The 25,395-nt window shown below is 35.8% G+C and overlaps 1 protein-coding gene across 2 annotated transcripts in view; it reads left to right on the top strand.

Moving 5' to 3' along the window:
- The window catches only part of srrm3 (serine/arginine repetitive matrix 3), a 109,340-nt gene that overhangs the window by 25,129 nt on the left and 58,816 nt on the right, over nucleotides 1-25,395 (top strand). Inside the window, exon 2 of one of the 2 annotated variants that reach the window (XM_048186827.1) lies at nucleotides 3,441-3,582. The exons of the other annotated variant lie outside the window; for it this stretch is intronic. Within the exon in view, the coding sequence (XP_048042784.1) occupies nucleotides 3,562-3,582 (21 nt within the window). The 5' untranslated portion in view covers nucleotides 3,441-3,561. The remainder of the gene's footprint in view (nucleotides 1-3,440; nucleotides 3,583-25,395) is intronic. 2 annotated transcript variants of the gene reach the window in all.

The raw sequence follows: 25,395 nt of genomic DNA, 5'->3' as shown, positions 1-25,395 counted from the left end.
CTGACTGGTGAGGGTATAGACAGCTGTCTTCTCTGACACACATGGAGTGTTTAACTCTGTGCACCTGATGTGAGCTTCAGTGGAAGGTAAAACCGGTTCAGAGGTTGACTTCTTCACTAGATCCCACACACAGAACACAAGTCTGTACTGATGAGTGAAAGGATTTACCATAGCCCACTGGAATCACCTGACTGTAAGGCGTTTATAAATGTTTATCCACTTTAAAACAAATAAATTACTCTTCTTAAAAATAGTGCTTTAGCATACCTGCATGTTTGTGCTTTTGAACACTGACCAGCTTACAACTTCATCAATAAATCATATACTGATCATTTACTAATGGTTTGTTCAACATTTGTTCATGATTAACAATTGTTTACTGAGATAATGATACTAAAACAATTTTGTCATAAATACTTCAATTATTATGTGATAAATAATGTATCAACTAATAACTTATAAACCATCTACTAATGATTGGTTTGATTTATTTGATTAAGATAACTTACAACATATTTATAAATTGTTAGCATAACACTTAACCCTTGTGCGGTCTTCATTTGGAAAGTACACTCAGGGTCTTCAGGGTCTCCACAGACCCCAGGTCTGTTTTTTTTAAACAAATGTAATTTTACTCTGTTTTTTACTCCACGTTTGTGCAGTTTTTGGAGTATTTATCTTATTTTTTAAATTTATATAAATAAATTAAAAAATATTTTTTTAAATAGGTTTTTATACAAAAACAGCTTTTTATGTAAAATTTACTTTATAAAAGACCCACATTTCTAAATTTCATTCATGGGGATAACATGGATAATTTGACATGGTTTAGTGTAAGATTTTTGCCCATCTTTTGGAAAATGCAGTTATAAAAGTAAAAAAACTATCATTTTTACCAGTAAATGCTGCAGAGCTCCACTATTTGCTATGTGTTATTTGACTGACTGAAGGATGTCTTTTCACAAGTATTTTTCAGTTGGATTCATATCTAAATATTCTGAAATCACAATTATAACAATAAAGCCTACTTTTTGTCAAAGTTTAGTATTTTTTGTAATGAAAAAAATCAGTTTTTCAATATTGTTACATTATGATGAGACCCCGCTTAGAAATTGGACAAAATTCATCCTCAAAATCAACATTTTTGAAAAACTTTTTTTTTTTCAGTACAAAAAAATGCTCAACTTTGACAAAAAGTAATTTTTATTGTCTTTTATTGTCATAATTGTGATTTCATAATATTTAGATATAAATCCGACTGAAAAATACTTGTGAAAAGATGTCTTTCAGTCAGTCAAACAACACATAGCAAATAGTGGAGCTCTGCAGCCATCTACTGGTAAAAGTGATATTTTTTTACTTTTAAAACTGCATTTTCCAAAAGATGGGCAAAAATCTTACACTAAACCATGTCAAATTATCCATGTTATCCCCATGAATGAAATTTAGAAATGTGGGTCTTTTATAAAGTGAATTTTACATAATAAGCTGTTTTTGTATAAAAAAATATTTATTTATTTATATAAATGTAAAAGATATGACAAATCCTCCAAAAACTGCACAAATATGAAGTAAAAACATTAATAAACAGAGTAAAATTACATTTGTTTTTTAAAGAACAATTATTTTGTTACAAAATTACATTTTGTTGCCTGGGGTCTCTGGAGACCCCTAAGACCCTGAGTGTGACCCTTTTTTTTACACTAACATAAAAACAAGATATCACTCCATTTTTTTTTTCTTTGTAGATCTAGAAAGTGTTAACAACTGTACAAAGTTTCATGTCATTTGGACAAAGAGAACATTTTTTTTTTATTTGAGTAAACGTCGTTTGGTGTCTGTGCAGACCCCAAAGACCCTATAAGGGTTAGTCATCATTTATGAACGTATATTGTCATGTTTTGTAAATGATTCGTTCATCATTAACTAATAACGTATAAGTCTCTCATAACTGAATTAATAAAACATTCATAAAATGTTAACATATCACTTATTAATCATTTATGAACATATAGCCATGTTTTGTAAATGATTTGTTCATAATTAACAAATAATTTATAAATGACTTATAACTGAATTAATAAAACGTTCATAAAATATTAGTATATCACTTATCAATCATGTATAAATGTATATTCATATTTTGTAAATGATTTGTTAATCATTAACTAATAATTCATAAATGACTTATAACTAAACGTTATTATAAAGTGTTACCTGTGACACTGAAGACTGGAGTAATGATGCTAAAAATTCAGCTTTGATCACAGGAATACATTACATTTTACAATATATTCACATAGAAAACAGCCATTTTAGACACTAATAATATTTCACATTTTTACTGCAGCCTTGGTGAGCAGAAGAGACTTCTTCCCCCAAACCTTTGAAAGGCAGTGTATATTTTAGCTACACCATTTTAAATTGCCTATCAGGGACTTCCATGAACATTTTAAGTAGTAATAAATTTTGAATCATTTTTAATATTTTGAGCAATTCTAATGGATTTCTCTGCTGAATGTTAATATAGAGACACTATTTAAAACATTTACGCTCTCATACTCGTGGGTTACAAGAAAAATTATGTCCCAAAACCCACATTAAATCATATGAAATATTGCAATATTCTCAGTGTTGCTTAATTGTATAGAAATACTCCCAGTGCTGTGTATTAAGAGAGCGCATTTGATTATTCAGCTCGCAATATAATGTGCAATATAATGTGACAAAAAAGTGATTTAGTGTTTCATCACGCTACACTGCTACACGGTGGAAAATGAGCTTGTGAAAGAAAAAGACACCTGTCACACTACTGAAAGATGTATTTCAATTAGTAGTGCCACTGCTGTTTGTTAGTTAGTTACTCCCTAGTGTTGCGTAGCCAGACGTTCAGACTGACGGTAGAAGGTCTAGACTCTGTTGCAGCTTTCATTGGTCAAGGAAGTCGATGTCCCTACAATAATAGACCGATGTGTAAAACTCTTGGACGTATTTTAAAGAGTATATGCCGTGACCTTCACATGAAAATCCAGATTTTAGTTGATCCTGATAAGCACTCATTGACACAGTTGTCACACAACAGTTTTCTTCTTCATTGAGAGGGTTTGGCGTAACGAAGGCTTTGTTTCCAGGCAGACCATTAAAGAACGTGACACGCATGTCTCTCGGAAGATGACAACTTCAAAATTCCTGAAGTTTTTCCAATTTTGTGTGCCATATGCATCAGGCGTTCAGCCAACGGTCCATCTGAGACTAGTTACTCCCCAACACTGCAGGCGATAAAGCCTTCGCCCCTCGTTCATTTGTATTCCACAAGCCTGACATCAACTGCATCAATTAAACGGTGCAAAATGTGTGTGTGTGTGTGTGTAAGAAAGAACGGCTGAGATCCAGTCGTGGAATATCGAGGGAAATTTCATGCCTGCTGCTCTTTCCGTCAGGGTAAAACTGCCGTGTATTGCCGTGTGTTCCTCCCAGAAGACCTTACACAGCCAACCTGGAAACCAGCCTGAAGGAGGAAGACTGAGAATTATGTGAAGAGAGAAAAATTACAGGAAACGGATGAAGATGGAGGTGCTTCAGGTGACACAAAATCATTGACAATTATCTAGAATAGAGTGGTCAGTATTTGTAAACACTGTGGCCAAAAAGTTTCAGATATTCTCCTTCATGCAGTGTGTCAAAGAGCTGTTTGTGAATGAAAAAGGTCTGCAAAGTTTTAAAAATCAAAGTGCAGATAAATAAAGTTAGTGTCTCCTAAAAGAAAGAACCGATTCTGAACTGTCTAAATGAGTTGATAGTAATTCCAGTCTCTCTTCCTGTTACATACTTATGTAACAATGTAACCAATTTACATAATGCCATCCTGTGGTTTTCATTGGCTGCCTGTTAAAAAACGACTACTTTGCCCCGCCCTCAAACACTGTAGTTGGTTCGTGTTGAGTCCTGCGCAAGTCATCCTTGAAATGGAGGTTCGGGTTGAATAACTAGTTCTTCCATATTTTTATCATCATACACGCGCTCAAATTGAGATGGTAAAATTGACGCCACTGTCTTTACAGTGTGTACAATCTCTGAGCTTTAGGAAGCCTGAAATTAGCATAGAATATGCCACTGCTATGTTTACATTACTCCTCCACTGCCGTTTTGCTTTTTTAATAAATAAAAACCATTTAATTCAGTTGGATAACTTTCACTTTAATCCCATCCAACACAAGCTGAAGAGCCGTACATAGTGCAGCAGGAATCGTTGCACAACAGAGCCTAAAAGCATCTGACAAATGTCTCACATGATCGCGAATTAGAAAGCGAAAGTAAAACGCGAACGCACATTCAAATGCAATTTCAATGCACCACATTTTGAAAGCGGCTCCCTGATGCATGCAAATATCTCCCAATATGAAAGCTATCTTAGGCTGGACTGTGTAGTTGTAACCATCTCTCAGCTCTGTATGCTTGAAGAAAAATTTGGTCTCTATTTGCACTTTGAATATTGAGAGAGTGCTTTGATTATGGTTGCACTTATTGTTTGCGCTTAATAAGACTAAGAGAAAACTGTTATTCATTTTTATTTATACTGTTTTTATTTCTATGATCAATTTGTGAAAAGCAGTTCAGTTAGGAGGTCAGAAGTTGTAGAAGCTCATAAATCATGTACAGTTTTCTGAAGAGACTCATGTGAAATCATACAGGACAAAAGCCAGTCAGTTGAGTTTGTGGCAAAACCTTTTACAGCGTATTGTTGTCTTTTAATGCATATGATAATTCATACGCAAAGTAGAACTGAAATTACATTCATTACAAGTGCAGCTGCAGACAATTTTTTAGTCATGTATTTCATCATTGAGGATTTCTTAAAAATACTGTGTTAAAATCTCGTTTCGCCTCGTTCTCATGAACAAACTATCAGTTATGACATGGGCATTTTGTTTCTGACACGTGCTGTAAGCAGTCAACCAATCACAACAGACCGGGCCATCTGAACAATCAGAGCAGAGCAGGCTCACAGAAAGGCGGGGCTTAGAGAGATTGAATCTTCGAACGAGTCATTTTCAGACTCTTTGAGAAATGAGGTGATGTGCAATGTGTATTATGAGAAACTGAAAGTGTTTTTTGACCTTGGATGCATGTAAACCTGTTGTAGGAGACGTTAAAACAAAATTAGGAATTTCTAAAATTAGCATAATTGGGGCACTCTAAAGGGGTCATGAACTGTGTTGTTTTATTGTTTTATGATGTTTCCTGCGGTGCTCTTATAACAGGGGTAGGCAAGTTCGGTCCTAAAGAGCCGCTTTCCTGCTGAGTTTAGCTCCAACCTCAATCAAACACACCTGAACAAGCTAATCAAGCTCTTCAGGATTACTAAGGCTATAGGCAGCTGAAGGTTTTTTTTCAGGGTTGGAGCTAAACTCTGCAGGACAGCGGCTCTCTAGGACCGAACTTGCCTACCCCTGACTTATAATGTTAGTATACTTTTTACATCCAAAACTTTCATAATTTATAAATAAAAGACATTTTTCCTACCCTGATTTTAGCCCTCTGATTTGAGCGCTCTGTTTTAAGGGGCGTGTCTGCTGTGAGGCTTCAGTGTAAACGCCCACTGCTGTGATTGGATAACATCTTTCCATTTGAAATAGAATTGAAGTATTACTCTCTCTTTTAGCGCGTTTTTACTATTACAGCTCTCAAGGTTAACTAATCATGAAAAGTGCCGCATTACATTTAGGTCTATGGCATTATATTTAGATCGCGGCATGAAAGGTTGCAGTGATGAACATTGTAGTCGATCACAGACATGTTGAGTTCATGAAAGCAGTGATCTCATCACTGCAACTCAATTTCTGCACACTAACAAATGCTTTCATCTTCACTAACTGTGCAAACGCAATATAATTAAGAGATTTGTTGAATAAAATGGGAGTTTTGCATGTGTCAGTCATGATAAACTTGCGCTGTTTGATTGACAGCTCCAGCGATTGCAAAGGGAGCGTTCTTTGATTGCTTTCTTTAAATAATTTAATCACTGTTAAATAACTGATTATTTTCATCCTACTAAGAGAAACAACGTGAAGTTGAGCGTTTAGTCACAGGTTTGATTAACTGACGCACAGACAAAGATCATCTGACTGTACATGAATCATTAATATCAGATCAGGCATTAGAATGAACACAGTTACTTACATGTTGCATTACTTTCGAGTCCAGGCACTGCACAATATTTTGTAATCCTCAATCCCGCACAGACCATTATCAGGAGAATCCATTAGACGCGTGGAGGCATGTGGCTGGTGTTTATTCCGTCAGTTTTGTGGTGCCACCTACAATATGTAGGTCAGGTGGTTATTAATGGAGGAAAGACCTCGCTGGTCCACGGCTCAATTGAAAGGCGAGCAGCTGTGTCCCAGTAGCACAGTTTGAGCGGCTGGCTGGTTGGCTTTCCTTTTCCCTGTGATCCAGATAAGTCGAGTGCAGAATTCTCAAAGGATGCTGGGCAGGAAGTGAGTCTGAAACAGATGGCTCTATGATCGTCTCCCAAGAAACTAAATTGCGAATTAGACTCTCAGAGCAATATTTGACTGCATACTGTAAACTAAAACTATTAGAAATCATTTTTGCTCATTTAAATAAAGCTGAAATAAAACAAAATATAAATATTAGATGGAAAACTTAAAACACTTCGGGGCTGGACAATAAGGACCAGGGGTCAGCGTGAAAGACTCTCCGGCCAGTTGACAGAACTGTCACTGTCAATCAGGCCAGTGCTGCATCATCACAGAAGTTGATAATTTGGGCATTTATAAGCTTTGCCAATTTAAATATTCATATATGCAAAAGTACCCGCGTCTCTTACACCGTGTCCTAACTAGACGCGACGCCGTGACACGCGATTAAAGGTATCTTTTCCATATTAATCTGAGTTTTTGTCCTAACCAGCCGCGAATATTCTATTTTAGAAACGATTTCTATTTCTCCGCGACGTCGCAGATGGAACAGCAACACAAAGTATGGCAATGATAAGATCAGGTACTTTTTATGTGCTTTATTTAATGTTAAAAGCGTGACGTGATTTTGAATATCATTCTGTTTTCCAGCTTTTTAGCTGTAATGAAAAACAGCACTGGCTAATTCACCTCAGATCTTAAAAATAAATAAATGGGCACAAGAACATTTAAACTGTCAACTTAATGCGAACAAACAAGCGTATTGTATGACAATAATTTTTTCAGTCACTCCGTATGTACTTTAAAGGTGCCCTAGATTCAAAAATTGAATTTACCTTGGCATAGTTGAATAACAAGAGTTCAGTACATGGAAATGACATACAGTGAATCTCAAACTCCATTGTTTCCTCCTTCTTATATAAATCTCATTTGTTTAAAAGACCTCCGAAGAACAGGCGAATCTCAACATAACACAGACTGTTACGTAACAGTCGGGGTGTACGCCCCGATATTTGCATAATGCCAGCCCATGTTCAAGCCAGTATTAACGTCTGGAGCTGCACACAGCCGAATCATCAGACTAGGTAAGCAAGAATAACAGCGAAAAATGGCAGATGGAGCAATAATAACTGACATGATCCATGATTACATGATATTTTTAGTGATATTTGTAAATTATCTTTCTAAATGTTTCGTTAGCATGTTTCTAATGTACTGTTAAATGTGGTTAAAGTTACCATCGTTTCTTACTGTATTCACGGAGACAAGAGCCGTCGCTGTTTTCATTTTTTTAAACACTTGCAGTCTGTATAATTCATAAACACAACTTCATTCTTTATAAATCTCTCAAACAGTGTAGCATTAGCCGTTAGCCACGGAGGACAGCCTCAAATTCACTCAGAATAAAACGTTACCATCCAAATAAATACTTTACTCACATAATTCGAAGCATGCATACAGCATGCATGACGAACATCTTGTAAAGATCCTTTTGAGGGTTATATTAGCTGTGTGAACTTTGTAAATGTGCTGTAATATAGTCGACAGCTCGTGTGGCAGGGAGCACGAGATTTAAGGGGGCGGCGCCGAGTGTAAATCAGTGCATTGTTAATGATGCCCCAAAATAGGCAGTTAAAAAAATTAATTTAAAAAAATCTATGGGGTATTTTGAGCTGAAACTTCACAGACACATTCAGGAGACACCTTAGACTTATATTACATCTTGTGAAAAAGCATTCTTGGGCACCTTTAAATAATGTTTAAATGGTGTATATTTATGAATTTTACTATCTACTTGCCTATTTCATTGTGTCCGCTGCACTCTTGCTGAGAGAGCCCGCCCACACTCTGTTCTGATTGGCTGTGGTTTTTGATTGATTTATCGCTTCTCATTGTCGCGTCATGTCTAGTGTGGACAGTCAAATTGTTTGCCGCTGGAATCTTATCGCATCGCGTCTGATTAGGACACAGTGTTAGTTTGGTACTCGCACGCGCCCAGAGCTTGCACAGACATATTCACACAAAATTATGTCTGTCTTGTTGAGTATCAGTGTAAACATAGTCGGTTATGTCTTAAGTGAACGTAAACGTGAGATAAGATGCATGTGTAACAGTATATTGGATCCGTGCAGCTCTTAAAGTGACAGCAGCCTAATATTCCTGCTGCTGTCTGTTTGTGTTAATCAAACAAAAGACAGAAAAAATCGCTCACTACTCATGACTGAATATCTTTAATCTATACAGTTAAGACTATGCAGTGATATTTTACATTTGATTACTATTTCTGTACCTGAAAATCTAGTTTAGACCTACATGAAAAACCTGAAAAGAACCATTTATATCATTTGTATATGTTTGTTCTATTGTATTTATTTGCGCTATTGCTCGTAATTGATTATTTGTTCTTATTTTATCACTGACTGTCTGTAAAAATATTTAAAATTTATATAAGTTATATGAGTGATTTTGACCATAGCCTGTTCTTGTTAGTGTGTCTCAGATTCAGTCCTGCTGTGCAAACGTGAACACACACTCCTGATGGTGTCCTATTTCATCTTGATCAATAATTCATAACACTCAAACACCATAGACGTTTTCTGGGCAGTTGCTAATGAGTTATGAAATTGTTATGCTCTTACACAATTGCGTCTCAAGTAAGTGTATCTTGTTTTAATGAGGATGTTCAGATGTGTTTACTGAAAAACAAGTAAAAAAACACTGATTTAATAATGTTAGTTCTTCTGTGCCCTTCATTGTATTTTCATCAGTTTCTGCAGTGAAATAGATTTGAATGCACAGTTCATCTGTAGCAGCAGCTCTGTGATTGTATTGATTCATCTTCTCTCTGGCTTCGTTGCGTCTCCTCGTATTTTGCCCGTCACCCCTGGAGGTGCTGCGGTTCTGTGGCTTCTCTCATTAGGAAGAGTGGAGGTGTTTCTGGATCAATCTAAAGGTTAGAGATTGCCGTCTGTGTTTGTAATACAGTCTGAAATGAGCTCTAGTTATTCATGACATGTGTCAGCGGTTAAAGAGTGTACGGTCCTCCAGGGTGAAGAAATGAGTGTACGACTGCCTTTTATACTTCAGCAGCCCAGTAATAACCAGTAAAAAGGCTTTACATAGATTTGACATAGATTTGCTTCTTACACTGGAGATTATTTCTGACATGTCCTCCCAAAGCTTCTTAATCAAGGATCCGACTTCCCTGCCTAAAAGACCAGCTTAGAATTGAATTTCCTTTTTTGTTCAGACAGGTTTGTGCTGGTTTGGATCAGTGTACCCATTCAAAGACTAAGGGACAGTTCTAACAAATTAAACTTCCTTCGTCATTTATGAACAAAAACAGGTTGAAATAGTCAAAATATCATACAGCTTTGAAGCGACTTGAGGGTGAGTGAATGATAACAGAATTTTTGGGGTGAACTATCCCTTTAAAAAGTACATGTGTCTCATCTGAACTGATCCTTGAAATGCAAGATCCTTCTTTATGTGTGGATCCTAATTATATAACATTTGAAGTTTTAATCATGCGAGCACACGTTCATACGCACTGCACTGTTTCTTCTGACTCTAATACTATAGTGTACAGATATAATCTCATCAGCATCAAAACATGACAGCGCTGGGATTATGAATCAGAGCCGAGAGTCACTCGTTCACACGTGGAGATGGGGAAAGGGATATAAAAGAGAGTTTATTTGCTTTCCTCTCTTGGGTTTAAGAAATTAATCCTTTTATCCAGCAAGGATGCATTCAATTAATCATTAAAGGCATTTATAATGTTGCGAAATGCTGTTCTTTTAAACTTCCTACTCATCAAACAATCTTGAAAAATAAAATGTATCACGTTTTTCCACAAAAAATAAAGCAGCACAACTGTTTTCCAACATTAATGATGATAATAAATGTTTCTTGAGCAGCAAATCAGCATATTAGAATGATTTCTGAAGGATCATGTGACACTGAAGACTGGAGTAATGATGCTGAAAATTCAGCTTTGATCACAGAAATAAATTACATCATGTAATATATTCAAATAAAACACAGTTTTTTTTTATATTGTAATAATATTTCACAATATTACTGTTTTTACTGTATTTTAAATCATATACAAATGTTAAGCCTTGGTGAGCAGAAGAGACTCATTTTAAACATTAAAAAAATCATTCCGTACTTTCCTAAAAACCCTAAACTGTACCGCTCCACGATTATGGATAAATTGAGAACATGATTATTCCATGATTCTGTATAGATAAAAAAACAAAACAAAAAAACAAAGAAGAATGAATTAATTTGAATTCATTACTTTTAATGGATGAATGAATGACTCACACTTGTTTCATTACTGGATGAATCAGTACTTTTGAACAAATCTTGTGAATGAATGATTCAATGATTTTTTTTTTTTAACTGTCACTTGTTGCCACCTACTGGTGTAACAATGTAATTGATACAATCTTTATTTGAAGCGTCAAGTTACTTTCAGAAGTTGATTTTACTCTATTTTGATCTCTACCATAGACATCAGTGTTTATATCCGAACTATAAACTTTTATCCCAGTACTTTTGTGATAATATGAATTATTGTAAGACGTACTTGTCAAATGTTTAATAGACAGATGAATCGCTGTCATTTAGGAATAAGACTGCGTAGGTGTTTGATTCGAGATCCAATCTTTTAACGATTAATCCTGCAGCTCTACTAGACTTCAGTGTCCTGCTTTAATCAAAATACACCACATTACTCGAGCAGAATAGGTTGCAAATGCCATATTTTGGTGAGCTGAAAAAGACTCTTTCTCTTTCACTTGTATATTTCTCCTTCTTCAAGGATGTCCTATTACCTCCACTAGGACAGAGAGAGAGAGATGCTGTATTGTTGTTTTCCGCATCACAGATGCTGAGGGTCAGAGTGGATCGAGCCGGAAATAAGCTGTCAACAGCTTTCACCTGTCCACTGATTGATCTCTCTATCAGTTTCTCTCTCTGCTCATTTCACATTACAATGCTCTCTCGTTCTCCCTTTGGCTCGCCTCCATCTGTCTCTCTTCATCATCTTTTATTATCACTGTCTCTTTTCTCCTCATATGAGAAATGAGAAATACACTTCATGCCTACTAATGCCACGCAGCTGGGATTGAGAAAACACCAGTAGGAATGGAATATGTGCTTTTATAATATTGGATTATGTCATATAGTCACCAACAATATCTGAATGTACCGAAAACTGAAAATTTCCCTCTAAATCAGCGGTTCCCAAACTGGGGTACGTGAGGTGACAAAAGGGGGTATGCGATCAAAATGCTGAGTAGTTCATTTAATTCTACCTTAAAATAATATTAAAATCGAGCATGTATTTCTAACTGCCAAAATACCGTAAATCCAGTACATTTAATCAAATTACCTCATCATTTGCAGTCAAAAATGACTCTATCCACACAAGCAGCATGCAAATGATAGATTGCGTGCAGAATCTGCTGCCTTAAATCACGCTAAATTACTGTCGTTCTCGACAATGCACATTTGTAAAATTGGGGATTCAGCACTTATTCGCATGAATAACAAATATAGACACAGATAATGGATTAATTTAGATTTAAGACTCAAACTTTCTCTGATACAAAAACATACCGTTGTGTGAGTTCTTGTATGAAAAAAATAAAACGTACATTATAAACACAGTACTGTCAGTATTTACTCTATATTTTGCAATGAAATAATAGTTCTTACGAAAACCACAGCAGAACTACAACACACGTCTGTGTTTCACGAACAATTCTGCGGCTTTGAACGAATTGTGAGAGTCAATGATTCAATGATTCATTCACAGCCATTCGTTACTGAATGAATGACTCGATGATTCACTCATAAAAACAGTGACTTGCTGCCACCTACTGGCAGTTTTAGTATAATATTTAAAAGTTTTACCATCATTGCATATTTCTCTATTGAACATTTTTTTATTTAAAACAGTATTTAGTTATTCAGAAAGGTAAAAAAATGCACTGGAAAATCAATTTAGGGGGCAAATATTGTCCCTTAATGGTAAAGGTGTGACTTCAGTCGAAGTGGAAGAGAGGGGGTACGCAGAAGGATGGTAATCCCTTCAGGGGGGTACTCCAAGCTAAAAAGTTTGGGAACCACTGCTCTAAATGATTTTTCAAAGTTGAAAATAAACTTCAAAATTTCGCATTTGATTCAATGTTACTTGCTATTTCTTTAAAAAAATTACTAGTGAAAATTCTGAGTGAAAATTGCTTCTACACCAAATTTAAGTGTAGATAAGAGAAGATCTATAGCAGAGTGTGTTCTTTTTGCACAGTATTTAGGGTTCCTCAGATCCCCACATTGTTAGAACCCTTTGTGTACTTTAATTTATGCATTTTATTGGTGCATCTGCTACATCATCCATTGAAGCTCATCTTTGCTTTGTTCAGTCCATCACCTTTTTTTGTCAGCAGAAATTTCCATTAGGAAAAGGAAGTAACATCTAATGGATAATCCATTCCATCATCACTCTGTCCTGCTAGAACTGAATGCACATATTTAATGTGTCTTTGGATAAGTTCAATAATCCTGTTTGGATTCTTGTGAACTTCTGTTGCATGCATTTTTTTGACCTTCAGAAATAGTACCATTCAAAAGTTTGGGGTTGGTACAATTTCAGACACATAAAAGATGTATTGCTCAAAATATTTCAAAATTCCCTGATTGGCATTTTATGTGCTTTAAAATGGTTTTGTCAGGGTTATGTTAGGTTCCATTGAGTTTTTGTTGATACTTCTTGTGTTTCCATTAACACGACAACTAAAAACGGAAAACTTTTGAATGCCTTCCATTCATTTACATGACAACAGGATTTTGGGGGCCTGAAAATGCAAACTTTTAAAAACGGATTTCAAAGCGCAATTTTTGATAACGATAACTCAGTTATAAACTACAAAAGTGAATTTGTGAAAACGGTGACGTTATGAATGAGTATTACGTGTTAAGTCTACAGTCTCGTAGTGTTTCTGTGCAGAGTGAGATCAAGCCATCTACTGGCTTGACAGCAGAATACAGCGATTTTAGTCGTTTTTGTGGATCCATGTGAATGGGGATCGTTTTGACAACGTTGTCATTTGTACATGAAAAACACAAAGTAGAAACTTCAAACTTTAGTACATTGTTGTCGTTTAAACGTACCTTGAGTTTAGTCTTGTTAATTTCCTTGGTTTCTGATTAATTACACCTGTGTCTCAGTTGCTTCTGTGCATATAAACCCTCAGTTTTGTTCAGTTCTTTGTCAGTCATCATCTGTATTGGTTGTGTTTGTAGCTCTAATTGCTGACTAATAGGCTTACATGTCACATACACTATTTAAACATTTGGGTGAAGGTTTTTTAATGTATTTCAACATTAAAAGAAAGTCTTCTCTGCTCACCAAGACTGCATTTATTTGATCAAAAATGCAGTAAAAATGTGAAATATTTTTACAATGTAAAATAACTGTTTTCTATGTGAATATATAGTAAAATGTAATTTATTCCTGTGATCAAAGCTGAATTTCAGCATCATTACTCCAGTCTTCAGTGTCACATGATCCTTCAGAAATCATTCTAATATTTTTAATGTTATATTATTAATGTTGAAAACAGTTGTGCTGCTTCATATTTTTGTGGAAAATATGATACATTTTTATTCAAGATTCTTTGATGAACAGAAAGTTCAAAAGAACAGCGTTTATTTGAAATAGATCTATGTCACTTTTGCTCAATTTAATGCGTCCTCTGCACTTTAGAGTACCCATATATTTTATAAAAATAAATTAAAATTCTCACTGACCCCAAACTTAAAAAAAAAAAAAAAAAAAAAAAAACCTTTTTTTTTTGTTATGGGAAGTTGCATTCAAAATCCATTTGGCTCAATATTCTGAATGTAAAGCATGACCCTCATGCAATTCATTGTTTTTGTTGAAAATTAGACTGTATAATCTGTGAGCTGTCTAGTCTTTCTCCCGCTCTCAGTCACAACACCATCATCATGTTCGGCTCTTGTCAGATACTCCAGTCGGGTGCTGCGCTGCTGTCCTTGAACTTCCTGTCATACACTCTCTCCGCTCACGCTAAAAAAGAAACCTGCTGTTGCCGTGGATACACAAAGACGGCCGTCTGCACCAGCGGTTCACTACAACACATCGACACCCTCCATGTAATCCAATCCTGAACTAAAAACACTCGATTGCATATGATTCAACTCATGTCTGTAGACCGCGCAGTGATATTTTTCTCTAAAAGGATTTCAGTATGGAGTTGTAGGTCTGTCTTCAAAGGTTTTGCAGCAAATCAATGTTCCTTATAAAGACAAACAATGTGATTTTTACTTCTGTATTTTTACTTTGCTCTCCAAGTTTGTTAAGACCGAACGGGCAGGTGAACTCGTCAACCCTACATATGAGCAATAGTAGTGATGGTTGACTTAGCAAACAGCACTAATTATCTTCCCACCTGATGTGAAAGCAGTGTATGAAGTGCTGAGGAAGATAATGACAGGGTTTCTGTTCTAAATCGAGATCTAAACCGCGGCGGGAGCGGAGACTGTACGTATAATCCGACCAATCGCAGCGGAGCGTCATGCATGAGCTCTCCCACTGCCAAACCTGATTACCATGTTCCTCCTCGCTTATTCCAATGATGTGAACATGTGAATTCATGAATGTTTTATTAGAGGAGACTCTAAATGAGCTGCTGTAATGAGCACATTGTTGATGTTCTACTTTGGTCTTCATCATTTTTGTCTTTGTAAAGTCCCAGTGAGTCTGGCTGCTCTTTATTTGTCTCGCCCTTGCCCCGTTTCTGTTGTCCTCGCTCTCGCACACATGTCGTGTTCTTGCGGGGTTATTTCTGAGATGATGGGCATCAGTGTTATAGTAGTATCATTCACATACTATCATAGTTTTTGTTAAAGGCGTCATGAACTACATTTCTTAAGAATTTTATAATGTTCTTTGAGGTCCACTTATAATTTTACCCAGATTTTTACATCAAAAACCGCCTAATTTAGAATTAAAAGGCTATTTTCTATCCTGTTTTTGACCCTCTCTGTAGCCGTGTTTCCAACTTTCCCCAGGAACTAGGGACTTTGGGGTGGTACTCGGTGTGTTTCGACCGCAGGAACCATGATCTAAATGAAGTTTCGGACAAAAATTTCCCCCTCAGAAAGTCCCTGCTCACGAGGTAGTTCAGGAACTTTCGGGGGTGGGACTTTGGCGCTGAACATGCTGATTGGTTGAGTTCACGCAGCATTTTATTTCAACCACCATTTTTAAAAGTCTGTTGTGGTGACTGCAGTAAGAGTTGTTTGCTATTTGAATCAACAATGGACTTTAAAAATACAGCCGATGGACCAATGACGAGGTTCAGGCTTTATTAATCATATATGTGGAGGACAAAATCCAGCGGGAACGGGAAAGACGTGCGCAGTCTTACGTCACTGGACTAATTTGCCTAATCTTCAAGGTACTTTAGACTGCGATGGAAATGCAGACAGCAACAGATCTGGGGGAAAAAAGTTCCAGGGACAAATTGTCCCAGGTGATTTCAGTGGAAATGAGGCATTTGAAACACTCTGTTTTTATAGGCGTGCCGCATTCAAGCCCTCTGCCATGATTGGGTAACAGTTTTGCATATTAAAATAATTTTCAACGTCCCTGCCATTACACTTGTGGAATTGTTTTGCTTTTTTACCAAAATAAATGATGCAATTGATGCTTTATCTGTACATTTGGTCTCTGTGCAACAGAGAATGATGGGAAATGTAGTTTTGTGATGCCCAATTTTTAGCATCTCTTTGACTCAATTGAGAATTTAAACATGTAATCTAATAAGGTCTTTTAAAGTCCCCCTGCAGTCAATAATTTTATCCCTTAAAACACATCTTTGTTAATCAAAATGACATATTTAAATGATTTTTTTTCCTGTGAAGATAATTTATTCGTGTCTTGAAATAGCTTGACTGTAACTCTACACCCTTGCTTTATTTAGAATATGTGGATTCATGAATATGCAAATTAGTCTCCGCCTCCACTCACTCACTCCAGCTCGGATTACCTGATCCACACGGTCAACTTTAGTAAACGCTACACAAATGACAAGTGGAAATATTGGTTTAATTCAGCCATATATGTTTGAAGCAGAAACTGATTAAGATGAAGAGGAAGAGTGAATTATACAGTCCATGTATCAGAATGGTAATGAGTTTTATGTATACAACTTCAGACGCTTAATGATAATTGATATGATTAGACCTTGGCTTGACTACATTATCAAACAGCTAATAATGTGTTGCTAATGTTACACAAACCACATTCCCGTTCTTCATCTCAGAGTCTTCTTACAATCCTTAGAAACACATCGAACATCATAGAAAGTCAGTGGAGAAAAGCCCCGCCCACACACTTACGGGATTGGTCACATGTTTCCACAGGTGTTTTTGAGACTGTCTTTGGTTCATTGCAGGAGAGAAGGAGAAAAACGCAGCAATGGTGTTGTTGACTGATGCATTTGCACATGCTTTTGTCTTTAAGCGTATTAAATCAGTGTGCTGATTCGCAGCTCATTCTCTCTCACCCACATACATCGTAAAATAGTTCAATATCCCATTAAAAATACAGTAATATACAGCTGTGGGAGTAGAAGCAGAAAAAACAACTCATTTCCTCTGCCATCTCTCCTCTATTCTCTTTCAGATTGCTTCTGCTCCTGCCGCCACTGCTTTCTTCTCGCTCATTGATTTCCGCCTCCATCTTCTCTCTCTGTTCAACCCATCTGAGATTTGTGCGTTTAGCTGTTTTGTATCACTTGACTTTACACGTTTGAGTTTTAAGGTTGAAAACGGATACATAAACGCTTGCGTTTTATGACCCTGAACATGGAATCAATCAAGCGTAATTTTCAATTATCTGCAGGCCTACATGACACGACCACGGGCTCCGTTCCAACGGGGAAGCTGACTATCTAGATGGCATTTTAGGACTTCGTATGAAGGCTGTTTCAAACAGTAGATGGCAAATTTATTCAGCCTTTTGAGGTCAAATTCTCTGCATACTGTCCTCACAGACATGATAATCTTATCTTGCTCTCTGTCTCCATCAGCGATACGATTTCATACCCAACAAATGCCATGTTCTCACTAGGGTTTGAAATGGAGCTGTGAAGTGCTACTCGTTTGCAGACACTTCCAATGCAATAGTCTGTTGTGCTTGATTCTGATGTCCCGCTAATGAAGAGGCTTGTCAAAAAAGTCTGGGGGGAATGAAAAGACTGTCTTCAGTTTTTGCATTTTGCATCTATTCATCTCTCTGACTCTCTTTCACTCCCTCTGTTCACTGCTCTTGTTTACAAACTTTGTTCTTCAAAGTATGCTAATGGACGATGTGACCCAGATCTGTGTGTGTGTGTGTGTGTGATCGGAGAGACATCTGGCCTGTGAAGATGAGTGTGTTTGGACTCATTATGTTGAAGTGGAGCCCAAATCCACAACTCTCATATTCCTTAGAAATCAGTCACTGTATGCATTTGCTCTGAGAATTACTCAGTATATGTGTCTCTATAGATCAGTTGTAGTTACAGTATTTGAGTTGCTCATTAGACACTTAGACACTTTTATAATATAATATAATATAATATAATATAATATATATATATAATATAATATAATATAATATAATATAATATAATATAATATAATTTATTTTGCTATCCTCACTTACATAAATGAACTATAGAGTCCTGCACCCACTAGTAAAAATATATCAAAAACCATGATAGCAGAATTTCATGATAGAGGTGGGGCGGAGTTATAATGTTTGACTGACAGATTGAGGAGCCAATGGAATTACGAGGTTTAATCACAAGCTTTTTTAAATACATTTCATTGGTTAGATATTTGCAAAACACACAGACGGACATAAAGGGTGACCAATACACACAAATACAAAACAACATAACACACATGCCACTAAAATAATGCAATAAACATTTATTAAACACCATGATATGTAACACAAACCCCTAATGTACATAACAAATATTTAAATGTAAAACCATCAAATGTGAAATGTCACAGCGAATTCTGCAAGTTCATTTACATTTTTTTCCTTGTAAATTATTAGATGACTTGTTTTCATTTAATAATTATATCACTGCTTTTACTGTATTTTTGATCAAATAAATACAGTCTTGGTGAGCAGAAGAGACTTCTTTCAAAAACATTAGAAAATCTCACCGACCCCAAACTTAAAATTTTATGCATTTTAGCCGTTCATTTACACAACAACGGTATTTTGGGGGCCTGAAAACGTGAACTTTTGAAAACGATACCGTTATCATCTCCGTGTAAACTACAAAAACGTGAATTTGTGAAAATGGTGACATTATGCACATGCATATTACATGTTCAGCCTGTAGGCACATAGTGTTTCTTTACAAAGTGACATTGCCATCTACTGGCCTGGCAGCAGAATACAGCGTTTTCAGTCGTTTCCGTGTGAACGGGGATCGTTTTGTATGCGGAAAAACTTTTGTTTTTAGTACATCATTGTTGTGTAAACATACCCTAAGTATATGTATGATCACCAAAAAGCATTAAAGGGTTAGTTCACCCAAAAATGAAAATGATGTCATTAATGACTCACCCTCATGTCGTTCCAAACCCGTAAGACCTCCGTTCATCTTCAGAACGCAAATTAAGATATTTTAGATTTAGTCTGAGAGCTTTCTGTCCCTCCATTGAAAATGTATGTACGGTATACTGTCCATGTCCAGAAAGGTAATAAAAACATCATCAAAGTAGTCCATGTGACATCAGAGGGTCAGTTAGAAGTTTTTGAAGCATCTAAAATACATTTTGGTCCAAAAATAACAAAAACTACGACTTTATTCAGCACTGTCTTCTCTTCCGGAATCCTTTCCATTGAATTGATTCCATTGAATTGATTCCACTGAACTGATTCCATTGAATTGATTCCATTGAATCCTTTCATCTGTCAGTGTTGGTAATGCACTTTTACGTCGCTGTGGTTGTTTTTGGCGATTAGGACATCCGCGACATGCACACTTACGCACCATTTTAAAAAATATAGCAATACCAAAATACAAACAATGTAGAATAGCTTGAATACAGCGTGCGTCTCCCTCAGACTGTAAACGAAGCTCGGGCGCACCAGATAACACATCAGCAGCGTCTTACATCAGCAGCGTCACTGCGGAGTCGTGAACTACACTCCGGAGCAGAAGGGGGCGGTAATGCACCAATAAGCTGGATGGCAACCGCCGTAAAACAGGAAAGAAGAAGAAGAATCGGAGTCGTGAATGCGGATTGACAACAGACCCGGAAGAGAAGACAATGCTGAACAAAATCGTAGTTTTTGTTATTTTTGGACCAAAATGTATTTTCGATGCTTCAAAATGTCGCGGATGTCCTAATTGGCAAAAACAACCACGTAAAAGTGCATTACCATCGCCGACAGATGAAAGGATTCAATGGAATCAATTCAATGGAATCAATTCAGTGGAATCAATTCAGTGGAATCAATTCAGTGGAATCAATTCAATGGAATCAATTCAATGGAATCAATTCAGTGGAATCAATTCAGTGGAATCAATTCAATGGAATCAATTCAATGGAATCATTTCAATGGAATCAATTCAATGGAATCAGTTCAGTGGAATCAATTCAATGGAATCAATTCAATGGAAAGGATTCCGGAAGAGAATACAATGCTGAATAAAGTCGTAGTTTTTGTTATTTTTGGACCAAAATGTATTTTCGATGCTTCAAAAACTTCTAACTAACCCACTGATGTCACATGGACTACTTTGATGATGTTTTTATTATCTTTCTGGACATGGACAGTATACCGTACATACATTTTCAATGGAGGGACAGAAAGCTCTCGGACTAAATCTAAAATATCTTAAACTGTGTTCTGAAGATGAACGGAGGTCTTACGGGTTTGGAACGACATGAGGGTGAGTCATTAATGACATAATTTTCATTTTTGGGTGAACTAACCCTTTAAGGGGTTTTCTTTTTCCCAAAGTAAATGTGATTTTCTTAGAAAGTGATGGGTATCTCAGGATATTTACCCTTCTCACACACATTAAGGCAAGTGTTAAAATAACAAGTACACACTTCGCCTCAATCCTGCAGAGCTAAATTGAGTTTCTTTAGCACTCTATTTCTTTAACACCGGGGATTTTGTTGGCTCTCTTTTCAACAGCGAGGCAGAGTTTTCTTATTGATTATCCTCTTTTATAACCCTGTGAGACTGAAACTAACAGAGATCTACAAACCCTCATATTACCTTCAGTATCATAGTAAGATTCACAGTGCAATTAAGTCACATTTTAAAGGTCACATTTGTAAAGCTTTGTGCAGTGGTATTATGCTCATATATTGCTGTGTAATGCTAGGAGAGATGCATTCATTACAGTGTGTGTTTGTGGCCATGCATTTATTATAGTCTGTCAGTCACTGTTTTAATTTACTGCCGTGAACACAGTGTTAGTGAGTTTGTTTCTGTCCATTCTTGCATCTAGTCCAGCAGACTCTAAAGAATGTTTTCTACAAAATCCCCCCTGATATATTCACACATTTTACCCTGGAAAGGTGGAATTGATGTGTTGGGTCAATGTGTTGTGCTGGTGCAGGCGATATGATGGATGTTTGTTTGCAGAGCTCAGACTCTCTGGACCTGAAGCTGAAACAATTACCCTGCTATCTCAGAAAAATACACACAGGGCACATTTACACACTAGGAAGTCATATCAGCAGGATGCCCTTTAACTTGCCCTGCCTTCTGAATGTGTGTGACTTTTAGCAGAATAATCTATTTTAGCAGGGACCGTTTGGGCTCAGAGGCGGTATATGATGCTTCCCCGTCCTCTTTTTAGGAAGGACACGCACAGCTTGAGCTTGAGAAATTGTGCACATCCAATTCCTTTAACTGTTGGCATGACTGAAGAGACTCATGGGTAAACGGCAGCACAACTTCAGCACAAAATTCATATATTCATATAGATTTCTGTATTGAAGTATGAATTTAAGTTTAACATTTGTAATCAAAGAAATTTAACTGCATTCATAAATATTAGTATTTTAATTTTACTTTTGTTTTGTGAAATAATAATATTATATATATATATATATATATATATATATATTTTTATATTTCTTTTTATTATTTATTATTATTTATTGTTGTTGTTGTTGTTATTAAATACATGTTTTTTATTTGGCAATACTATAGTATTATTGCAATTATATTATGTCTATTTTTTTATTTTTTATATCATTTGAATAATAAAATAACTAATAACTAATAATAATAATAATTATTATTATTATTATTATTATTATTAATATGACAATGCAATAATAATAAGTATTATTGTTATTAATTATAATAATACTTATTATTATTGCATTGTCATATTGAATTATTATTATTAAATCCTTTTTTATTTGACAATAAAATTGTCTTTTGTTTGTTTAATTTTTTTATGATTCAAATAATAAAATATTATATATAATAATAATACTATAATATCAATATAATAATATTAATTATAATAATTATTGTATATTAATTATATATATATATATATAATATTAATAATTATTGTAATATTAACTAATAATATTATTAATGTTGTTGTTGTTATTACTTCTTTTTTTATTATTGTTATTAAATATTGTTTTCATTTAGCAGCACAATCGTATTATTGCAATAATAATGTCATTATTTGTTATTTTTTAATCATTTAAATAATAAAATAACAACAATAATAATAATAATGATAATAATAATTAATTATTAATAATAATAATATTGTAGTAATAGTGAAATCTTCTTATTCTTATTATTATTATTACTTGTTTTCTATTTGACAGTAAAATAGTATTATTGCAATAGTAATGTCATTTGTTTTTATTTTTTATAATTTAAATAATAATAATAATAATAATAATAGTCATATTGAATTTTGTCCTTTGTTGATAATAGTGAAATGCTCTGATTTCATTATGTCTTTTATTCCTATGCATAAACACTGACCTGATTAAGTTCACAAGGTGCGATTCTTTGACTTCACAGATATAAGATCAACTTTTTGCTTTGCAAAATTTATAGAAGCACATTTCTTCTGAACTTTATGATTCATTTGCAGTGTTAGACGTACTTTTTGGTCTTTTAAATGCATGAGGCGACGCTGACACCCAATTTTTGTCTCCTCTGAGCCGTAGGAAAAAATGGCCCTGGAGGGAAAAAGAGAACAATTCCTTCCTCCATAACTCCATCAGCTGTGGAGAATGGGATGGGGGATTATTCTGCTTAAAGAACAACTTTCTTCCGTCCTCAAATAATGACGCAGAAGGTTATTTCAGGTTCTGTGAATGAAAAACTTCTAGATCCGGTTTTGTGTCCTTGTTCGTTTTGTTTTCATCAAAGCTAAAGAGAGCCCTTAAAAGAAAATGACAAAATGGCGCCCCGTTCACTATGTCGGCTCTCTTTCAGAGAGGCAATAAAGCTTAAATCATTTGAAGGAGGACAGCTGCCCTCTGGGAACCGCGCTCAATCTCTGGGTCTTTTATCCGGTTCATTCTGTCAGATCGACCCGTCTTTAAAGGCCACGGCACTGAAATCAACCCGATTCGGTTTCGCCCGAGTAAACTCTTCACACTCTTCAGAGTAAATGGCAGAAGTCTTGAGTCTGAGATGAAACTATTGACAGTGTGATGCAGTTTGTAAAGAGAGATGTTGCAGTCAACTGGACTGGCTCTTATCGACTCTTATACAGTTACATACAGTAGAACGTCCTGAGGGCCAAAGTATAGATGAGTATAGAGAGTATACATCGGTATAGATGTTTTGAATGGAGGTTTGATGCTCTCCTGGACATTTTTTATCTTCATTATTTATTTATAGTATGTTTTCATCAGCCTAAACAATAGCTGTGTTTCAAAACTGCCTACACTCTAAAAAATGCTGGGTTAAAAACAACCCAAGTTGGGTTAAATATGGACAAACCCAATGTTGTTTTAACCCAGCGGTTGGGTTAAATGTTTGTCCACCGTGCTGGGCAGTTTTATTTAACTCAACTATTGTTTAAAAATGACTATATGTCTGGATTAAAATGAACCCAAAATATGTTGGAAATTTAAAATCAGACACATAATTACTAGAGGCAACAATAATAATCAAAAGGTGAACATTTAATAGCAATTAGAAATAAGAAGCAATTTAATAAATGTTCATTTATTGAACATATTAATAAATATTGATTTTTATTAATACTATTGTATTGTATTGTTGGAATAGGTTTGAAATGAACATTTATAATTTTGTTCATTTTAAGTGAACAATATAGTAATTTTTAAACAATAGTTAAATAAACAATAAATAATAGTTAAATAAAACTACCCATCAAACATTTAACCCAACTGCTGGGTTTGTCCATTTTTAACCCAACATACTTGTTCAGACAGAACGCGTTTTTCTATTCCAATGCGCTACTTTCCCATTGTTTTTCTATGTAAATGCGCTTGACGGACGCGCATGACCGTTACGCTCGCGTCTTTTGCAGCGCCTCGCACATGAGCGGCACTTTTTTTTTTACTTTTCAACTTTTACACGCAGCGCCGCTCATCAATGTCAGTTCCAAAACAGTGGACCAATCAGAAGAACTCGGAGGCGGGGCAAGCGTTGCGAGCTTCTGTTTACAGTAGCAAGTTGGCATGACAACGGTTTTATTTGACGGCAACATGGCGGAGGCGGTGCTCATTATTATCTTATTTCCTTTTTTTCCATGTCAAAACTCGTATCTATCAATTCTGTTGTTTGCCTATTTTTATTATTTCCGTTATTGTTGTTATTGGATCACGCCTCAAAAATGCTGCTCTTTTTTAAAAACCTTTCCTGAGCACTGCGTCTCGCATTTTTAGACGCAAAAACACGTTCTGTGTGAATGGCTGCTTAGACTGCATTTTGAGGCATCATAGGCACAAACAGTATGTGGAGACATTACACTATATACTGGGGGTGTGATGAGATTTCTCGTTGAGGTGAAAAGCTGTCTCGCGATATTGCCATGATGGAGTGTGAGGGTGAAATTAGGATAGGATATTCCACCACTATGTTTACATTACTCCTCCACTGTCATTTTGCTTTTTATAGAAATAAAAACCATTTAAATCCATTGGATAACGGTCGCTTCAATCCCATCCAGCTCATCCAATGTAGTCCAGCAGGAATCAGAGTTCACTGATCACGTGATGAGAGTAAGTGGCGAGATGACTGACAAGACCATGGCGGAGGATTCGTTGCACAACAGAGCCTAAAAGCATCTGACAAATGCGCGCTCAGCACTGCCGTGCCCCATTCACAAAGTACACACGATCGCAAAATAGAAAGCGAAAGTAAAACGCGAGTGCACATTCAAACGCGAATTTCAATGCACCACATTTTGAAAGCGGCTCCCTGATGCATGAAAACATCTCCCAGTATGAAAGCTGTCTTAGGCTGGGCTGTGTAGTTGTAAGCGTCTCTCAGCTCTGTATCATGCTTGAGGTGAAAAATTGGGTCTCTGTTTTTATTTCTATGATCAGTTTGTGGAAAGGATTTCAGTTTGGTGGTCAAAAGTTCATAAATCATGTACAGTAAGACTCATGTGAAATCATACAGGTGAAGCCAGTCAGTTTGTTGCAAAACTTTTTACAGTGCTTGAGTATTGTTGTCTTTTACTGCATATGATATTTCAGACTCAGAAAGTAGAACTGAAATGACATTCATTACCAGATGATTAGTTAAACATTTCAAATGCAGCTGCAGATTTTTTTTCTAGAATTTTGTCATTGAGGATTTCTTCAAAATTTCGACTCGTTCTCGTGAACTCAATCTCGTGTCTCGCCTTGTGAG

Source organism: Megalobrama amblycephala, linkage group LG4, assembly GCF_018812025.1.
Source record: "Megalobrama amblycephala isolate DHTTF-2021 linkage group LG4, ASM1881202v1, whole genome shotgun sequence".
NCBI classification, from domain to species: domain Eukaryota; kingdom Metazoa; phylum Chordata; class Actinopteri; order Cypriniformes; family Xenocyprididae; genus Megalobrama; species Megalobrama amblycephala.
Note: the sequence above shows the minus strand (reverse complement) of the source record. Positions and strands in the feature narration are given on the sequence as shown.